Raw genomic sequence first — 20559 nt, 5'->3', positions numbered from 1 at the left:
GAAACATTGGGTACCCATCACTTTTATAGGTGAAGACCCAAAGGTCCAGGGCTCATTGCCACCAGGCTGAGTGCTGCAGGTGTGGAGCCTTTCATGAGCCCAGATGTTAGGGAGGGGAAGAGGTGAGCTATCACAGCACCCAGCAAGAGCTTTTCTGTGCAGCAGCAGCACACTCAAAACACATGGGTGCAGGACTGTCTGGAGCAGATGGAGGCTGGTTGGGCTCTCCAGCCTGCCTGACTCTGGTATAAAAAGTTACAGGGCTTTGTGGAGTGATCCTTGTTTTCTCTTGCCATAAACAAGTTGCTGGGCTTAGTGCTAGAGCACATTTTTTCTTCAGCATTTTTTCCTAATCAGCTCTAGCTGAAATATCCTTGGTTCAAGTCTGTTAACTGTAAAGGCATTTCCTCTCTCAAAACAGTTTGTTTCCAGTGGAGAAGATACAAAAATTCTCTAATACCTCCTGTTTTCCTTTTTCTTTTTTCAAATACTGTAAAAAATCTTTAGTACACCACCTGGATTTGCCATATTTACTTGCTTTCAAATGAATCCTTCTGTTTCACCACTCTGAAGTGATAATACATCAGGCATATCTCACAAGTAAGGACTGAGTCTTATTTGAGGAGCCAGAGAAGTTTGTTATCCCAGAAAAATTGCTCAGGGTGTCAGGGTCTTCCATTTGTTGCCATACAGGAGTCTGTAGAGGATCTCCATGTAGGTTTTAAGAACAACTCTTCAGGCTTAGGGCAACCAAATTATATTTATGTATGATGTGACTAGAGATTGTATTAAATGCAATGCATGGCTCAACATGTATTGTTACTGAACTCACATATTCAAAACTTATTGTGCTTATTCTCCCTTCTAGCCTGAGAATCTGCTTTACTACAGCCAGGATGAAGAGTCAAAAATCATGATCAGTGACTTTGGATTGTCCAAGATGGAGGGTAAAGGAGATGTCATGTCCACAGCCTGTGGAACTCCTGGCTATGTCGGTAAGAGCTTTGCTTATATTTTAGTGAAAATGAAATAATACTCATTTTCTGGTGCTGGCACATGGTGCATGGGAGATTTTATAGATATTTGTTTGATTTTAATGTTTGCCTGTGCTCTGTCTTGTGTGCTCTTCCCCTTTGGGGTACAATCCTGCAATTCAGCTCTAGGTTTGTGGGATTCACTTTCATGTTTCCAGTCCTTTGTGGAATGAGTGTTCCCAAAGACACTGCTTTAGCTACACCAGGAGCATGTGAGGAATAGCCTCAAGTGTATTGCTTCTGCAAGCACCTAGAAAACCAAGAAGCTTTGCCTAATGAAATGTATTATTTTAATACATGAAGAAAAACATTTGCCAGATTCTTCTGATAGGAGGCAGTAAAATGAAAGAGCTACATTTTTTCAGGCATGTTCAGTAATCCTCTGTTACAATCACATTAAGTTACTAACTCAGATGTCAAAATGCAAAAGCTCTTTAGATCCTTGGGCCTTCCTGGACAGTGTCAAATTGTTTTCTGTCATTTATTCTTTGCTCTTCTGTCCATTTGGTAGTGATTGTACAAGGCTACCTATTAGCAGCATGTTTACCAGCAGCCATTAAATACAGTTAAAGCAGCTGAAAGTGAGCATTAGATGGCAGGTGGTGATGAGGTTTGTTTGAGCAAACACTATTTAAAAGGCTCCCTTTGTGTACAAGATACCCAGCAAGCCTGTGCCTCCTGCCACACCAGGATCATCAGCTGAGGTGGGAAAATTAAACTCTGGGATAGCCATGAAATCCATAAAACTGACAGTGGATAGATTTGTCTCAGATCTTTCCAGCAGTCCAGAAACTCTGTTTTCCAGCTGTCAGAAGCTCTTTTTATTTTGCAGCTGCCACCTCACCGGTTTTCATAGTTCTGATGGTATCATGGTACAACAACTCAGATTAGGTGACTATGACACAGTGATACAGATTTGTCACAGGTACTTTCTATGGGCATTATCTTCACACTGTACGGACAAATTGTATCCCAACAAAATCAGGAAAAGGAGCAGATTTCTGTGCTTTCCCCTCGTGAAGCCACCAGCCCATCAATGTTTTATTTTAAGACATGGGCCAGGATGCACTCTGAGTAGCATTCTTGTGTAATCACACCAGACTGGAAATCTCCTTCCAAAGCAGGAATTGAGCTGAGACAGCAATCTTCATAACTTTTGCTGTCAGCTCTTCTGTCCTTATCAAACATGTTTTATTTTGCTCTGGAATGGGCACTGACTGGATTGAGTCTCAAGACATAGGAAAGCTTAGATGATGTTTGCTGAAGTGCTGATGATAATGAGGGAGTGACTCTGCTTGGTCTCTGAGTGATCTCATGCAGCCTCTCATAATCATTGCTATTTACACAAGGAAACTGGCTATTTTGGAGAGGAGACTCTCAGAGCCTGTGACAAGAGCTGTAGTGCTTTGAGAGATGTTTGAGAGCTCTCATTACCCATGGTCTGGCCTCTGATGGCTGCACAAGTGTCTCCAAGGCTTGTTGTTACCTTGCTGAAGGTAGGATTTACTCATCCTGGTTCAAGAGGTCATGGCCACTTATTTCTGAAGTGCTGACAGGACTGTTCCCCCTCCTTCACAAAGAAAACAAAAACAGCTTTAAATATTTGTTTTATTTCTTTTCCTTGTTCCTTTATTTATTTTTTTTTTTTCTGCACAGGATTCACCTCCTCTTTAGTGCTGTACTTTTTTATTATCTGTTGTTCAGACAACATTTTCCAAGCACAGAAGATTTTTGTTGCCAATCACTGTGGTGATGCCCACAAATGGTTCTCCCTGAGTGTTACACCTGATGTTGTGGCTTCTGCACAGGTGCTCTGCAATTTTCCCACATCCAAAAGCTTTCATGTCTTCCAGTGTCACTCCAACTTGCAGCAAACTGCCCTCAAATCAATGGAGGAGCCCTTCCTCCTAATGGTACAGCATGAATAAAAGTCCTCAGCCTGGCTGGGGTAGACAAATGTCACAGTTCCAACCCATGAAGTGCCTTATGTGTCACCTCTTTTTGTGTTTTGCTTTTTCTTTCCCACGTATTTTAGCTCAGGTTAAGTAACACTCAGAGATCCATCACTTAAAACTCATTTCCTGGTGCTTTTCTTCAGAGATAGGTAGAACACTCTATTTTCTAAGATTTTACTAGAATTGATTATTTTTGTCAGTTTAACCACTTTGCTTTTAAGTTGCTGGAAGAGATTTAGACACATATCACATGTCAAAGGCTCTCAGGGCTCTGTTAAGAAGTCATTGGCATCCACTACTATTTATACTTCATCTCCAGAAATGGGTCCAGTCAGACCCCACTTTGCAGAGTGCTGGACAAGCTTCTGACTCACAAGTAGACTTGATCTTAACTCATGTCTGCTGCCCAAGTGCTTGTAATTATGCAAACCCCCCTGTCATTTCTGTCTAATTTCCCTGATCAGAATATACTTTCAACTCCTTGTGCCTCATTTTTTTTATCTCAACTTTTCTAGTTTTCATCTGCAAAGAACAGTAGTATCTGTGACATTAAATGCCTGTTTATATGGACTGCAAATTTATTGAATAAGGAAGGGTGTAATTATAAATAAATTCCTTAACAAATATCAGTTTTCATTCTGAAAATCAAAATATTACTTTTTAAATTATTCTATATCTAAAATGTGCATGACCAGTAGTGGATTAACACTTCAGCTTTTAAAGCTCTGCCTTACAGATTAAATTACTGTCAGAGTTCTGAGTCCTAATTTTTTCAGGAGTTTTGTCAGAGATTTTGGCCCTGTGATGAAAGCTGATGGTTAAGATAATTTAACCCAATTATCTGAGCCACTTCTGTTAAGAGGCCAATCCAAATGTTTGCTTATTGAAAAGAGGATCTGATAATACAACCTCTTCCAACAAGATCTTGCATTTTCTTATCTGCTCACCATTCTTACCCCCATTTTTTGTGGAAAGAGTCTGGGTGATGAGCTGGGACTAGACACCCAACTTTTAAATAGCCCCTGAACTAGGAAAGGTGAGGCAGCTTGTGTGGCTCATTTCACTGCAGATTGGGTGTGAGGACTGACCTGCATGGGTCTGAACCCATTGTCTAACGTGCTTTCAAAACCCTGAGTGATGTGTATGACTATGGGCAAGATCCCAATAAGCCATTAGTGATTTATAATTTTAAACATCATGGATTTGGGCTACTCAGCTCTTGACTTTACATAAGAACTCATTTTTGATGTAGGAGCTGTTCAAACCTGCCTGAAAATGAGACATCCCTGAGATGTGTGAAGCTGGACACCCACCAGGAGGTGACTCCAGTCACTCAGCAAATTCTTCTAAAGAGGTTTTGGATGTTTGGGAATTGGGTCTGACTGAGAGGCTTTCCATTAGAGGTGGTCCCTCAAAAGTTTTGGTTATTTCTGCAGATGGAACTTAGACCTTCAAGATGCTTGAAAAGTTAGGGAAAAAAAAAAAGTTAGAAACTCTGTCTGAGGCAATCTGGTCTCCTTTTGCAGAAACACTGAATTATAAGCTGTGTTTGTGGCTGACTAATATCTTAATCCTACTGAGATTTAAAATTCTTGTTCTGAGTCCCAATCCCCCTTCAAGTAAAATTTTCATGTACTTCCCTGTCGTACAAATTGGGCTGGATACTGGATATGTGGTTGGTCCCTGTACACCCCACCTCACTCACTGTTTGCATTTTCTGTCGTGCTTTTATGAAAAGTCATTTTACAACTTTGCTCTCTGCTCTGCCAGAAATCCAGTAGTTTCAGATCTCACCAAAGCCACTGTTCCTCTTAGCCCTGTGCAAGACTACAGCATTTAGGTAAGCAATAGATTTCCACATTGAATTTTGACCTCTTTGGTATCCTTTGAGTCAAAGGTTGGAAAATTTTCAATAAACCTTCAGAATATTCTTATTAGCAATAAGCTACCTCAGGAGCCTTTAGGCAGTATCATTAGTAATCAAGTAAAAATAAAGCATGGGAATCACTCTGAACAGGGTTTGCTCAGGCAGAAGCCTGTGACAGGGCAATTTCTCAGCTCTGTTGCCATATCCTGACAGAGTTGTGTTACCCTCTGCTAAACATAAACTGCATTATTACCTATGGCAGATATCTAAATCTGGCTCAGCAACATGAAATAAGAACAAGAGCACAAAAAGTCAGCAATACTGCACTGAAACCTTGCTCTCCTGCAGAAACAGCCTCCAACTTCAAAGTCTTGGCCAACCAGAACAAGATGAACACTGGAGGAATGTGTGAAAAAATGGAAAGCAGTGGTTTTCACCCCAGGAGTGAGTGGAAGAAGGACTCTGGTCTTGTGGTGAAGCTGCTTCATGTGCATCTCAGCCTGTTTGCACTGTGAGGAGAATACTTTATAGGTTTTAGTTACTTTTTAGGAGGGCACTTTGTAGGACTTCTGGAAAGGGGCTGGGTTGGCCCTTTGTGTGCAGGACAGGCTGTCATGAAGAACAGGCACCCTCATGACTTGTACAGTGTGATCAACAGGCTTAAAGTATCCGAGCAATCCTCATCACCTGAGCTCTTCGCAGGAACATGGACTGCAGTTTTTGGCATCCAGAAGTTGCATTTTTAGGGGGCTTGTTAGCATAGCTGTGCTCTCTGAGGGTAATGGCATAGTGTTCTGAAAGGGTTCCAGATCTTCTGGTCTATACCTTTTCTTAAAACCTCCATTTGAAACAAGCCTTTGAATTTTTCTCATATTAAAAGCAAAACATAATTCAACCAAAAAAAGTTAACTGTAAGACAGCAGGATCATCTGGCCTGGGAAGCACATCTGCATGTACCTAAGGGTGGAATGAGCCTCCACCTTGCACCTTGCACTGTGGAAATGCTGATTCAGCCTGAAACATCTACCTGCAGGTGAAGGAAGGATTTGGTCCATTGATTGCCCTGTCTGGATGACCATTGTATATGATTTGATCCCAGAGGGATTCCCTGGGGATGTATGACAGTGGAAGCTGTTGCTCAGCTGGCATCTCCCCAGCTCCAGAAATGGGAGATTTGGCTTTCCCCTTCTCTTTTCTGCTGTTTTTTCTTCCCAGCAGTCTGTGTTGATCCTTTAATGCTGTCAGATCCTGGATTTTTTTCGTTGTGTCTCCTGCTTTTTGCCTCTTGGCACTGATCTGTTGTCATTGCTGAGAGCTTCTCTGACTTGTTTTTCAGCTCATTAAATATTTCCGTCTTTTCCGTGTATCAGAGACAGGGGATGCTGAGCTGTGTCATCCTGTTCCTGCTGCATGTCTGCTTATTGGAACAAAACCCAAAAGCAACCATTTGGCCTTAAAAGAAGTATTTAAACCTCCTATCTTTTTTTATTAATGCTTACCCTGTATTGTTCTTACCTGTTTCAGAGTTGCCATCCACAGCAACATATATCAGTGCTCTTCACTCCTTTAAAACAGAGAGAAATGCCCCAGCACAGCTTTGATGTTTTAAGAGGGAAAATCTTTATATAGTTCACATGCCCTCATCTCAGAATTGTTTTCTGTTATGTTAATGTGGCATATCTGTATAATGTCAGGAGCTCAGTGGTGCACAGCAGCCATTTGCATAATATTTTCTTTAGGAGCTATGAGATGTGTAATGTTTACCAGTCTTGAAAGTTATGTAAACAGGCTCAGACAGTCAAAGGTAGAAGAGAATTTGAATAAAATACTGAGAATTTGGAACAACTGGAGAGTTGGAAGCTATCTAAGCACATAAAGACAGGAGAACATTAACTCCCTTCTTCCCCATATTTTGTCACAAATTTTGATTACAAGGGATGGAACAAAACAGGAAACTGTCTCATGTCTTATGCAGTGGACCCAATTTCCAATTCATACAGTGGTCCCAATTTGCTGAATGACTTGAAAATTGGGGTAGTAGATTGGGACATATCCCAATCTTCAAGAGTCTTCATAATCAGGTTGCCAGCTATAATTTTACCCATATTCCCTTGAATTTTCTCCATTTTTGCAATGTTTTCCTGGTGAAATTTGACCCTTTTCATCATTGTTCTGCTTGTGGAAATGCAGATGCCCTCACCTGCTTCATGTGCTGTCTTCCTTCAGTCCCCTCTATGAGCCCTCATGACAAAGCACTGGAAAGTTTTTCCTGATTCTTATTATTTCTTCTTGTTCCATACTTTGCTAGTAGTACTTACCTTGGTTTTGTTGGCTTGTCTGGATTAAGAAGATAAGTCTTTGAAGAGTCCTACCAGTACGACAAAGAATAGGTAGCAACTAAATGTGGGGCTCAAGTTTTAATACATCTCTGTGTTTTACATTTTGGTTTTTTTGCTCTTTTTCAAGTATCCGAGTGTTTTGGTGTTGGTGAGACTCCTAGCAGAGGAGGGTGTTGGGACTTGTCACTTCATGATTGTTTTCCAGCATTTGAACCCCAAATTACTCAGAGGAAATATGGTACTTTTTAAAGCCCAGTATGGCAAGTCTGCTCTAAGACTGCCACAATCAGTGATTTCTTGCATTATTGTGGATGTTTTGCTTTGAAAAAGGCAAAAGCTTTTTTACATGAAAAAGATTAGGGTCACAGGGTTTTAAAATTTAGGTTTAAGTATTTGCACTGCGAGGTCCCAACAGAGAAAACATAATACTTCAGGATCCCATACAAAAAAATACACCTTTTTAAGTCTCAGTAGTATAAGATATAAAAGCAGACCCACAAAGACTTCCAGTAAATTCCTAGGCTCTTGCTTCTAAAAAAATTCAGACTATATGGCTGTATAGAGGCAAGAGGCTCAGTTCCTTTGTGCACATGTCCAATTCCTACTGAATTTTCATTTCTCCCTCTGAGTTGTCTGTGTTCCCAGAGGCAGAAGGGCAAATGACTCCCTCTGACTCTGACATCCAGCAGGCTTTGGAAGGCAGCTGCTGGAAGAGGTGGTGGCTGCTCTCCTTCCTCTCTTGCAGATGTAGCTTATCTCTTCCCTGACTCGCTGCCCTTTCTGAGCTGCCTCTGGAACTCCCCTCTCTGGCAGCAGGATGCAGTGTAACTGTGATGCTGTCAGGGAGAATGTGCATCTCTGCACCCGTGCAAAGCTTGGCCTCATTTTCCTCCTAAACAGGGAGGTGATGGCCCTCTGCCTCTCACGCATTTTTCTGTGCTTTGTTTTGTTTTCCGTGCCTGGAGACAAAAAAAAAAAAAAAATTGTGAATTTGTTCTACTTTAGGACTCATCCTTTCTCATGAGAATATGACCTTCAAAAACCTCAGGACACGTTTGGAAACACAAGGGCTGTATATGGAGAGCAAAACAAGGTCTTGGGGATCTTCAAGTTTCAGAGTCCTACCTTTTGACCATATCCAGAGGTCTGGTCTTATAACATGTGCTTATTTATTATTTTTTATTTTCAGCTCCTGAAGTGCTGGCCCAGAAGCCCTACAGCAAAGCTGTTGACTGCTGGTCCATCGGGGTCATCGCCTACATCCTGTGAGTACCTCCTGAGTTTCCAGTGCTGGCACCTCTAGGACCTGCAGTTTGCTCTCCCACCATGGAGTTACCTGCTCAGCCTGGGGCAAAGTAACTAATCCCCAACACTTGTGACACGGGGTAGCATGTACCCTGGACACCTCCCAGCTACATAAAGGCTGAAAATTGAGCAAAAGTGATAGGAAATGGACTAGTACCCTTCAAATGTCAGAATCCTTGCTCCCACCAGAACTACGCTGTGTGCAGTAGTGTGGGCTGGTCCAGGTTGTGACATTATTGAAGTTATTGCTGTCCCCTGCTTACATTGGCTTTGAGAAGAAACAAGTCTGGCTGTGTCCACTGAGCTGCCACAGAAACAAATGTCTTTTCCTGACAGCATTACCACTGCTTTATTTTTTTTTGTACTTTTCCCTTTTACACAACTGTCACAGTTATACAAGACTTAAGGAAAAAGCAGCTCCAATGAGGCACAGCATTAAAGCATTCCTACTTTGTTCCCTTTTTCCTTATGCAGACATTTCATGGCTTGTCAACATGAATAACTTTTTGATGGTGCTGTAGAACTATTTTTGCCAGGACATACCTCATTGCTGTGCTATCCACTCTCTACAATGTTCATTCTTTACATTTGCATTATATTTGCATAATTTATGCACTACCCAAAACAGGGAGGTTTTATATTAAATGTTACAGGAAGGCGGCTTTGTTTGTTGCATGTGTGTCTATTTATTTAAACCAAAATCCTGCCTGAATATATTAGTTTAATGGCTGACTTTTTTGAAAACTTGTTGAGTACAAAACTTAAATGGGAATGCATTTCTCTTGGAGCAGCCATCAATAGCAGGATGCAAAAAGCTTTTGCTAAACAAAGCAAAAATCAACAGTGCTGATTCTGACTTTGTCTCAAAGCCCAATGGGACCTACAACAGCAGTGAGGAAGAGCACAGACATGCCAAAATACCTTGCAGGCTGCTTCACAAACCATTCCTTGGTGCTTTTTTAGATGAGGATTGTGTGTGCTGACTCAAAGTTACCTTTTTTCACAAGCAAATTTGATCATGGAAGTCCTAGGGGTTGGGATTTTTGTCACTGTCAGTCCTTGCCAGCCATGGCAGGACACAGTTGGAGTCTTTTCTGATGCTCTTTTAACACTCTGCTGAGTACCAGCTTCAGAGAGTGGGAAAAGGAGGATGCAGGCAGGAGATAGCAGTACTCTGCCTCACATCCAGGCTCAGCCACTGCCTGGGTTCAGTTTATAGACAAATATCGACCATGAAAATATGTGTCCATGTGGCAGCCCATGGGAGGGCTGTGAACTGTTGCACCTGGCTGCCTGGAGATAAACCTGACTCTGCTTTCCTCCAGGTTGTCAGTCCCATGTGTCAATGGCTCATGCACCAAAGGCCTTTTGTGTTGGCAGACTCGTGGTCTTATTTCCTTTGTTGCTTTCATGGATCTTGCTGAGGAATAGGGGTGAGACAGGGCTAAGCAATGTGTGCTCCACATCCAGTTTATGAACATTTCTTCAGCAAGTGGAAGATTTTAATCTCCTCCATAATCTTTTGCCCTTCCTAAGCAAGGCTGCTCTTTCTGCAAGGTTCAGCTCTGTTTCCTGCTCTGTTTTCCAAATCAGCATGTGCTCAGCTTGTTGAGCGAGGCATGCACACTCCTCAAATTTAAATTCCCTATTCCCTATACAGGGAATTCACAACCCAGAAGGCTTAAATCATCTCAGTAAGAATGGGCCTCTATGAATTCCTGTTTGCAGGACAAGGAAACCTTTTCAGCATTTCTGTGCTTCAGGTAATAAGGTCTTGATTTGTATTTTGTACAGCCCAAGTAAGTGGCAATAATGCATTGCTGTAGAAGGAGTCTGCTAATGTCTTTGCCAGACTGTTACAGCTTGGGTGGGATTGGGTCTGAGACCAAGCCAGCTCTTTCAACTTGTAAGCCACATCCTTCAGCTCCTGTAGCAGTCAGCAGCACTCCAGGGCTCTCTTTGGTTAGCCCTCCACACCCCATGGCATCAGGGGCTCTGTGCACTTCAGCTTCTCCAGAGTCACTGGGCACCTCAACCCATCCGGGGTGGATGCAAGCAGCCATTCCACCAGGGTGGGCTGTTCAGTGGCCTAAACATGCACGTTTAGTGCCAGGCTGGGGGGTCCAGGGCAGCCACATGGATTTGGAAGATGTGATACATTGCAGAGATCTTCCCTCTGGAGAGGCAGGTGGATTGAAGCCAGAGACCATGGACCATGTCAAACAGCACCAGATGCTCATGCTGAGGTGACTGGATCACACCCTGCTCCCTGCTCAGAGCTCTGCTTTCACTGTGTGGATTCATCTGCTTTGTGGTACATTTACATCATTCTCCAGCCTCCCTTGACACCGTCTCTGCTGAGTGCAATGTGATTCTAGAAACCCAGCCCACACCTCACGTGTCCTAGTCTTGGTCTGGATCTCATCCTTGCTTCCAGGAATAGCCAGGAGTTCAGATGTGGTCTCATAGGCAGAATTTGCAGATGTGGTCTCTTAAGAAAGTGAATGTCTGGGATACAGTAAAAAGAGAGAGGAGGAGGGTCCTTCCCTAAGCTGGAGGGAATTAGCCCTGGTGGGGTGTCTGATACCACCAGTGATGGGTTTAACATGTAACTTTGTGATCTCAGCAGTGCCACACCACCGGAGGCAGCAGTGCCAGTGGGGGCTCCCAGTGTGACATGGCACTGAGGTGCCACAAGGACCAGCAGCTCAAGGACCTGGTGAAATGCTGGCAGTCAAACCTCTCTGAGCAGGAGTTATTAGCTCCAATACATAGCTGCACCCATTCGGATATGCCATTTCCAGCTCTACAGTCAGCACAGCTGGAGCAACTTGCACATGACTAAACCAGTTGGAGATGCCCTTTTGCATAAAACAATCCAAGCACAACGTCCTGCCTCACCTCCTCACCTCTCCCACAGTTCCTCACTGCCACTCTGGACAGACTGTTGTCATTTAAGAAGCTGGAAACTCAAAGGAAACCAACACAGAAGCCAGGCATAAATTAAAGATGCTTTGAGCTAATATTACTGCAAGTGGTTTGAGTGCCTGCAGACCAAAGCTCAGTCTCACTTGAGAGCCCTCAGCTGATGACACTGGAAGAACAAACTGTTTCTGTGGCACCAGTGCTGCAGAGAAATACTTGTTTCCGTGAGATGCAAGGATGTCTTGGGAAAAAATACCTTTGTTTCAGCGCCAGCCTCTAATGCTTCTCTGCTGTTAATGACAGCCAGACTGCAGAGGCCACACCAGCGGAGTTTTTATCAAAACCTGTTTTGCATGAGAGTTATTATTCACAAAAACTAATTTTAGAGCTTGAAATTTCCTGTTATTCCAGTTACAGTGTTTCTCAATTTGAAACAGCCTCACTGTTGAGCTCAGCCTTCCACTTATCACAAGGTAGTTTTGATAATGTGTCCAGCTTAAAAATATAAAGCATAAGAAGAGCAACTTCACTGGATTCCCAGCAGCTGGATTTGGGACCTTTCTGGGTCAGATAAGGGATTATAAAAGCTTGGGAACTAAAATACTGATCACATACCTACCTTATACAGAGATTAGGTTAATTTATGCAAAAAATAGAAAATCATGTTTTGAAGCTGGAAAAGAACCCAAGGGCACAGAATGCTCTGCCTCAGCCCCTGGCTATTCACAGTCTTCTGCAATAGGTCAAACATATTCTGCCTTGAATTTTCTTCTGTTTCCATTCACTGTTTGGACAGAGAGATACTGGTTTGTTATTGTTTATAAACAATTACCTATCTGGAGATAAATCTTGGCTCATACTTTCACACTTTACTGCTGAGCTGCTTTTGATTTTCAAGTAGATGTGCATGAATCATCAGCGGTGTTTGTATAGAAGGATCAACCAGGGACAGTGCAAAGTATATTATGCCAAAAGAAGTTTCCACCATCACCCTAGGAGTCATCCATTGGGATAAAATGGTCAGTCATCTTGCCTGTTTGGCATCACACACAAGCCTAAGCAAAAAAGTGAGGAATAACTTACTTGTTTGGCACTGGAAAGAGAAACAGTGGTGGCAGAGGACACAAATGTTTTGGGTTGTTCAGGAAAATTCAGCTAACATTGGGAAAACAACCCCAAAGGATCATTCCTCATTGCTTGCTTCTTGATTTGTCTGTGATTCCCTAAGCTGATATGTCCTTGTCCACAGCTTTGTGGGGGCACCAGTGTCAGCCAATATGAGGGACAGTTCCCAAAATATACAGAAGAAATACATGTGTTTCTCCCTATAAATAGGACTTGGATGACTTCCCACACCACACATCTCAGGTCTTTGAGCACTCACTGAATTCTTTGTTCTGATCTAACTGTAAAATTGTTTATGAAACTAACCCTGGGGCCTCTTGTGTTACAGACTGGACACTGACCATGTGAATGAGTTATTTAGCCTTTGGTGTCACCCCCAATATGTAATGGGAGCTTGCAGGGGTTTGTTTTCTCTGCCTGGTGAGGACAAGATGTTCCTGCTATTCCTCTTGTGCTCTCAGGATCACTTTTAGAAATTATTCTGGCAATATCTTTCTTTTGTACATCCACCTGTGTTTTTCTTATCTGCATCCCATTATTTTTAAGGCAAGACTGAGAATAGGAGTTTAGGGGAAAATCTCTTGCTTATGTGATAACATTGCTAAATAATTCTGGAAACCTTTTATTTGGTGAAACTGCAAGAAAATGATGACAACTAATAGCGTCCTGAAACTCCCCCAGGACAGTGCAGGATTTTTTCACATCGAAGACAGAGGGGTTATTTTTGCATTTCTGCATATCTAAAGAAAAGCAGCAGAACCTCTGATAGTGAGGTCATTTTTTTCACACAGAAACATCCCAGCAGATGGAAATTAAGTCGGTGGGATTTGGATCCTGTAAGAATTAACCAAAAAACTCATTATGGACTTTGGAAAGTGGCCCAGTTGCTGGAAGTCCAGCAAGATTTCCTCCAGCCATAAATTGCAAGATAGGCTGATTTGCTGGGGCTTTCCCATCCCTTCTGCAAAGCCAATAATGTTAAACCTTAAGTAACATTAAAACTTCCTTGTCTTCCTAAACTCTATTTCTAAGGGAAAGGGCAGCAAAGCTGTACTTAAAATACAGGGACCTGTGTTTTGGCTCTCAACCCATCCCTGTGCCAGGGTGCCCTGCTGTTCCCCTCCCACTTGCCACCTCTTCTGACCTACAGAGCTTGCTCCCTTCTCACAGGCTTTCTGGTGTAGATCCTCATTGATTTGCCTCCCAGAGGAACATCCTTGAAACTCCCTGTGCAGGAGGTTCATCCTATCCCTGCCCAAGCCAGGATCAGCCCTTGCCTTGCTCTCACTCAGCTGTCAGGGAAGGGGCTGATTTTGGGGGATCTTTCTACCTGTAGTAGCAACTAAAACTTCTCAACCTCCTCCTAGCAAGGGGAAAGCTGTGCCAAAAGAGGCTGTTGTCTGCCCTGTGCCCAGCTCCCGGCAGTTCTGGCGCTCTCCTGCATGACGCTGTCTCTCCTTGTGCATCAACATGGGCTGCAGTGACCTCCTGGACACAGAGGCTGATTCCCCAAAGGTGTAGATATTCAAGCCACACAGAGGAGCTCTGGAAAGGCTGGGATTCTTGCTGGGACTCCTGTCTCTGTATTTCCCCCTTACAGGGTTGCTGCCCTCCAGCTCTGTGCTGCTCAACAGTTTACTCCTACCTTTAGCTGCCACAAGTGTGTATAAATCACAGCAGTCCTAACTTGTGCTCTTGTACCTTTGCCAAGGTAATTAGTACAGTGCACATTTGAAGAGAGTTATTTCTCTCTCCAGAGCAGCCTGCCAGTGCCTCAGCATGCACAGCACTGTCTGCTCGCCTTAAAATGCTTTATCAGAGCACTTTGGGTTTGTCTAAGGAAAGTGCTGAGGAAAGCAAGAAATTAATGAAGGGCTGTCAGGCTTCTTACATGCAGCCCCCTGAGTCTCACAAGGAAGAGGGGACAGAGCAATGGCTTCAATTGTTTTGCTTGTTTGGAGTTTTTTTCTTTATTCTCTTTTTTTTTTTTTTTTTTTTTCTCCAAACTGGGCATCTCTACCCCAGTGCTCATCATACCAGTCCCAGTGCAGGTGCTGTCAGCTCCATCATTTCCCTTCAGTAAAGCACCCAAAACCTTGAGGGTTGTGACAAAAGAGGAGGAAGGTGAAAATCAGTTTGTGTGCATCCCACACCAAGACTGTGGGATGTGAGCACTGATAATTATTGCACTAAAACAAGTAATTTATAAGCTCTTCACAGATGCCTCTAGAGCTGGACACTGATTGTGGATCCAGTTTCTTCATTAAGCTACCAGATGTTTTTCCTCTGTTGTTTGTGTACATAGTGGCTTTTTGCCATTTGCTTAAATTCAGAATTTTTAAGGACCCTTCTCATACACCCCCTGCACCACAGGAGTTTCAAACAGGATCACCCAGCCCCACACATAAGCACCTGCCCATTAAGTACGTGCCCAGTCCTGCTCTGGACATCCATGCTTGTTTGGCATGAGGTTATCTTACTGCTATTGATAATGGCAGTCATCCAGTGGGACACAAATGAGGACTGGCTCATCTGCTCTCTGAGATAAAGAGAGAGATTTCTGGTCCAGCTGAACCACAGTGGGTTCATTATCATGCTGCAGATTTCAGTAGAGTTCTCCCAGGTCAGTGTGGATGTGACGTAGATCAACATCTCACTCAGTATTTAAATTATTTATCAAGCGCACTGGCTCTTCAGAGCTAACAAAACATTGCTCCTTTCACCCTCAAGTGTTGAGTTGGTTCAAATAACCTCCAGGGCAGCCGGCTGGCTTTGGGTTATAAATAACTCAAGTATTTAATTTCTTGCAGTTTCCCCCCCTTGCTCTGTTTTTGCTTCTGAGCTAGATCTACAGTCTGTTTGTAATGGCTTGCTCTCTCCAATTAAATGCTTTATTAAGGCTGATTGACTCAGAGTTTAAAAAAAACTGTAGGAAAATGACCATTTAAATACCAGCAAAGTATGTGAAAGAATGATTTAAACCATAGACCAGTGATAAGAGGAAAAAGATGTGTCATCTCTACACAGAGACAGGAAGGTCTGTCTAACTGTGAGCAGGATGGGTTTGCTAAAACCTTGGGCCAGCCTCAGAGGTAAATCTGGCAGTTTGCAACATTAGTGTTAAAACCTGAAGAAGGGTTGTCTCTGCTGGCATGTCTGTGCAGAGTGGGACAGAATCCTGCCTGCAGCACCAGCTGGGTGTGAGGGATCTGACACACAAGTTTTATTGCTGCACTTGCTTAATTCAGAGCTAGATTTGCTTTTCCCACATCCAGACCTGCCTCAGCATTGTGGCTGTCCTGCTCTGCAGCACTGGGAGGGTGCACCCTGAGTGTATGAGCTCAAACTAGGCAAATAATGTTCAATGTCCTGCTTGTCCTGGGACTAGGCTTTCTGAGAAGTCTGACTAAACACTGAAAACCAGGACAGGACTGTTGTTGGCCTCAAGCGAGGCAGGCAGTTGGATGTGATCAGCAAAATCACTTGCAGGAGTGAGAAAAGGAGAGGCTCACTCTGTGTTTGCAGCAGCAACAGGTTCGTGTGCAGCCCCTGCAAGCTCTGCTGCAGAGCTGGATGGGCTCCTGGGCATCCTCCTCACTGTGCCTGGGGACACAGAGCCCAGCACATCCCACAGATGCATTATACCCGCTGCCTGGAAGCTCTGCAGGGCTCCTTGTCCTCCTTTGCACCGGATCTTCTGGATGTGCTGAGGGATTAGAGGGACTGATGCTCTGTGGATGTAGGGTTTAGCTCATGAAATCTCCTCTTAGCACTTGTACAGGAGAGGATGGCAGGGGTCATGTCTGTATAATAAAACTATTTCTCTGGTTAAACACTCAAAAACATGCAGAGAGAGGCCAGGGTGTCTGCATGAGTCAGCATGGGGTCAACATAACCAGGTTTGCAGGCAGAATTGACTGTCCAGGACAGTGCCAATCTTCAGAAGTGGGTTGACATGTCCCTGAAGAAACTTTTTACATGGTAGCACTTGCCTGCTTGAAAACTTACTGGGGCAAGCCTTAAGTGAGAGTTTCTCCTTCTTTTCCCTCCCTTCTTCTTACCTTCTGGACAGAGATGGGTCCCATGGTCACCTCTCTCCTTTCTTGTTCTCCATTAGGCTCTGTGGATATCCCCCTTTCTATGATGAAAACGACTCCAAACTCTTTGAGCAGATCCTTAAGGCAGAGTATGAGTTTGACTCTCCATACTGGGATGACATCTCTGAGTCTGGTAAGTAGCTACTGCCCTTTAAATTGCAACAACCATGTGTGCCTATCGCATACATCCCTCCCCAGGCATGAAAATGCACTCTCCATCATGTGCAGAGATCCTTCTAACTGAACACCAGTGGGAATGTGCATTTCTTTTGGCTCAAATATTCATGGGAGACAAATTAGGTACTATTTTGTCCAGTCACACACAAAGCACTGAAACATGGCTCAAACAGCAGATAAAGATGACAGAAGACTGTCCCAAGAAGAAAAAGCAGCTTAATTTCTTCATTGTATCCAAATGAAAAGCAGATTGCTAATGTGTCATTAATAATAATGTGGCAAATGAGTTTGGCTCTGGTGCTGACACTTCAGTGCGGCTCCAAAGCAGGTCCTCAGTCTATGCATCAAAAAACCAAGAAATTAATGGCTTTCAAATGAGACAGGTGAGCAGATCCAGAAGCTGGAAGGACTGTCCATGTCTGTGGATGTTCCCCACCCAGTGCAGGAGATATTTAACCTGTAGTACCCACTGTCCCTGCTCCAGTCAGCCTGGCAGAGGGGCAGATACACCAAATGTGTTACAGGCAGATGTTCCTAAGGGCTTCTGTGGGTCTGTGTCTAGGGGGTGACAGCAGGAGACATTCAGCCTTGCACCTGCATGTGACCCTGACACACTGTGTATTCTCCAAAAGGTCACCCAAGCTCAGTGTCCTTGCTCTGTCCAACCCAGGCAAACATCTGCTACTTCATGCAGAAGATGAAATGAATTCTAGGAATATTCCATCATGTAAAAATATCCCTATAAATACAGTTTTCTGATTTATTAGTGCTACTGATTGAGGCAGGGGAGATAAAAATTGAGTGTTTTTATTTTAAAGATGATTATACATTCTCTTATCTCTACACAGAGCAACATTTTATGCTGCTTACATCTGCAGTCCAGACATCATTGTGATGGATTGCTCAAAAAATATATGTGATGAAAAATTTTTTTTTAAACTAATAAGGATTTTCAGAGAAAATATGAAGGTCTGCTGGCAGACCCTTCTGCCTCGTGGGGGAAAGTCCATCACCTAAATCAGCACAAAGATTTTCCTGCCATATTTGGCTTTGCTGTGGCTCCTTCAGCTACACTGTCCTGAAACTGCTGGACTCACGCCACACTGCAATCTCTGTTCCCTCCATTATAGTGTCAATTAAAAACACACTGCCTCCTGCTCCAGGGAGCCCATTTTCCTTGCTGAATTCCTCTTAAATAGGCAACATGTCCTCACAGCTGTCCATGTGTGTGACTGCTTGGAATGAGCAATGTGAAGCTTCTCTTACTGTGGCATCTGACCTCCTCCCCCTCCACTCAGCTGGCCAGCACATCCAGTGCATGTCGCCACATTCAGAGCATTAAGATGATGCAGCACGTGGCTGACCAGGGACCCAGGAGCTGGCAGGGTTGTACTCTGCTAACTCTGAATTACTCACCCCACTCCTAAATATACCTGCAGGAGTAATTACCTTCAGCTTTTATCTGGTACACCAAATATGTTGGATTTGGTCCTAAGTCACTTTGGTTCTAGTTATACTCATAAACGACAAATGACCCAGGACTGTTTTCTTGTGCTGTGCCCCTATGGCACTTGGTAGCCTGATCAGTGCTGTTGGCTCATCCTGTGGCAGCAGAACTGGGCATCAACTCGACTGCTTTCAATCATTCTCTCTCTTTTTATTTTTTTTTATTTATTTTTTTTCTTTTTTTCTTTTTTTTATTTGTTTCTTTTTTTTTTGCAGCTAAAGACTTCATCCGGAATTTGATGGAGAAGGACCCTAATAAAAGATACACCTGTGAGCAAGCAGCACGGCACCCTTGGTAAGCAGCACTCACTGCTCTGAGAAACCCTCAGGACACAGAGCACCCTTCTGCATTCATGTGTGGAAGTGGTTTGTCTGTCACATGTTGTACTGATCTCTACTACATAACTCTGTGTTTTTATTCTTACAACCACTGCCTTTGTCCTCCAGATTTTCCTGGAAAACTGTAATGGACTTTAATCTCATGCACCAACTTGTGTAAGGATTAGTAAAACGCTGAATTATATATGTTGACTGTAGTGCAGCAGTGGGATGTGCCAAAATGATTAAAGTGCTTTAAGTTAAATGATGCCTTTGCATATGAGTGACTTCACCAACGTGACCCCAGGTTTGTGTTGCTGGAACAAGGGTGACTCATGTACTTTTGACCAGCCCTGAGTGACTGAGAGCATCAGCCCACATGATCAGCTGCACCCACACATGGGCTCTGGATCTAACTCTTTTAGGGCAGGGGATATTATATAAGCAAGGTGAGGTATTATTTTTGTTGTTATAATAGCTGCAACAGAAAAGAGTTAATGGCATGACATTTTCACCCCAGGTGTGCATTAGACTCTGTTTTTATACTATCACAATTGCCCCAAATGCCACTTCCTTTTGCTTTGTCTGTGTGACAAAAAGGAAATTTGAGAAATGAAATCCTTCTTTTGTGAGATGAAAAAAAATCCCAAACTGGTTTTAAATGATACTGACCTGAGCCTCAGGAAATTAAACAAGTCAGTATTAGGAAGGCAGAATAAACAATGAGAATGCAACTCCCAGCAGGGAGTGAGGTGACCATTTGTACAACTCAGAGACAGATTTTCCAAAGCCTTACATCCAAGATACACAAAATGTAAGCATCCAGCTCCTGCCCCTGCTACATCTGTGTTGGTGACTGGAGTGCAACAAAGAAACGTGGCACTTGTAACACACACAGCTTCTGGGCCCTCTGAAAAGAACAAAATGATAAAAAGTGTTTTCATTCCTTTATTTGTGCGGTTTTATTTTTCTTTTGCATGTCATGGCCAAAGGCCAATGGAAACTCACAGACTGCTACATAATTCGTACTATTTTCCACAGAATCCAGTCTTCCATTTAAAAACAACCCCCCCAAAAAGGTTCTATTTCTGTGGCAGGGGGTCTTCTTCTGCCAGACTGACTTTGCCATCCAGTGGTTCATTTTCAAGGGTTCAAGTTCTGACACAGCTCCCAGCACAGCTCAGAGTCAGCCTTTGAAATGTCAGACATGCAAATGGCACTGCAGAAGGGAGGGTGAAAATATTCACCATATTCCCACTCCACATCCTGAATCCACCACCTCCCTTTGACACAGAGACAACATGTGCCAGGGAATTACAGGGCAGTTGTACTTGAAAACAAAGCATGGGGGTTTCCAAAGCTATGGCTTCAGATCTTCTTCTGTCCTCCCCAGTGTGTTCATGAGCAACACTCCATGTCTCATTCCCCCTTGCCCTGAAAAGCTTCCTGTAACATGGATGTTGCAGTTTTGGACCTCTCTGGAGAGCTGTGCAGTGATTGTTTTTTTGGAGGGTTTGGATGCTGTAGTGATAAATGCCTTTTTGGATAATCATGGCTGCTCACCCAGATGTTATTTTGGAGTTAGTGGATAGGATCTCCTTTTGCCAAAACATTGCTCAAGGAGCATTTTCTACCCAGATTCCTTATGTCAGGAAATAGTGAGGGTTTCACTGTTTCTTTTCTCATTCTGGTCATTACATCTGTGGCAGTGACACCCTTTCCTTCTCCTGGAAGGGAGGGAAGGCTTTTTCAGTGGAGGAGGAAGAGAGTTCTGTGCTTTGTCTCAGTGGTCAGCTGTGTCCTTCTCTCAGCCTGGGCATATTGAAGTTTCCAACAGCTCCAGGCCTGAGTTCCTCTCTCTCTCATGATTGCATTCAGTGTTGCAGCAGTTTGAGACAGGGGTGCACATGT

The 20559-nt window shown here is 43.4% G+C and overlaps 1 protein-coding gene across 1 annotated transcript in view; it reads left to right on the top strand.

Moving 5' to 3' along the window:
* Nucleotides 1–20559, top strand: part of CAMK1D (calcium/calmodulin dependent protein kinase ID) — a 118120-nt gene that overhangs the window by 78304 nt on the left and 19257 nt on the right. The window contains exons 4-7 of the mRNA XM_083858760.1: nt 869–995; nt 8385–8460; nt 16668–16780; nt 18547–18625. Of these exons, the coding sequence (XP_083714886.1) occupies nt 869–995; nt 8385–8460; nt 16668–16780; nt 18547–18625 (395 nt within the window). The remainder of the gene's footprint in view (nt 1–868; nt 996–8384; nt 8461–16667; nt 16781–18546; nt 18626–20559) is intronic.

The sequence above is a fragment of the Zosterops lateralis genome (genome assembly GCF_965231275.1).
Source record: "Zosterops lateralis genome assembly, chromosome: 4".
NCBI classification, from domain to species: Eukaryota; Metazoa; Chordata; class Aves; order Passeriformes; family Zosteropidae; genus Zosterops; species Zosterops lateralis.
This window is presented reverse-complemented; position numbering and strand designations above follow the sequence as displayed.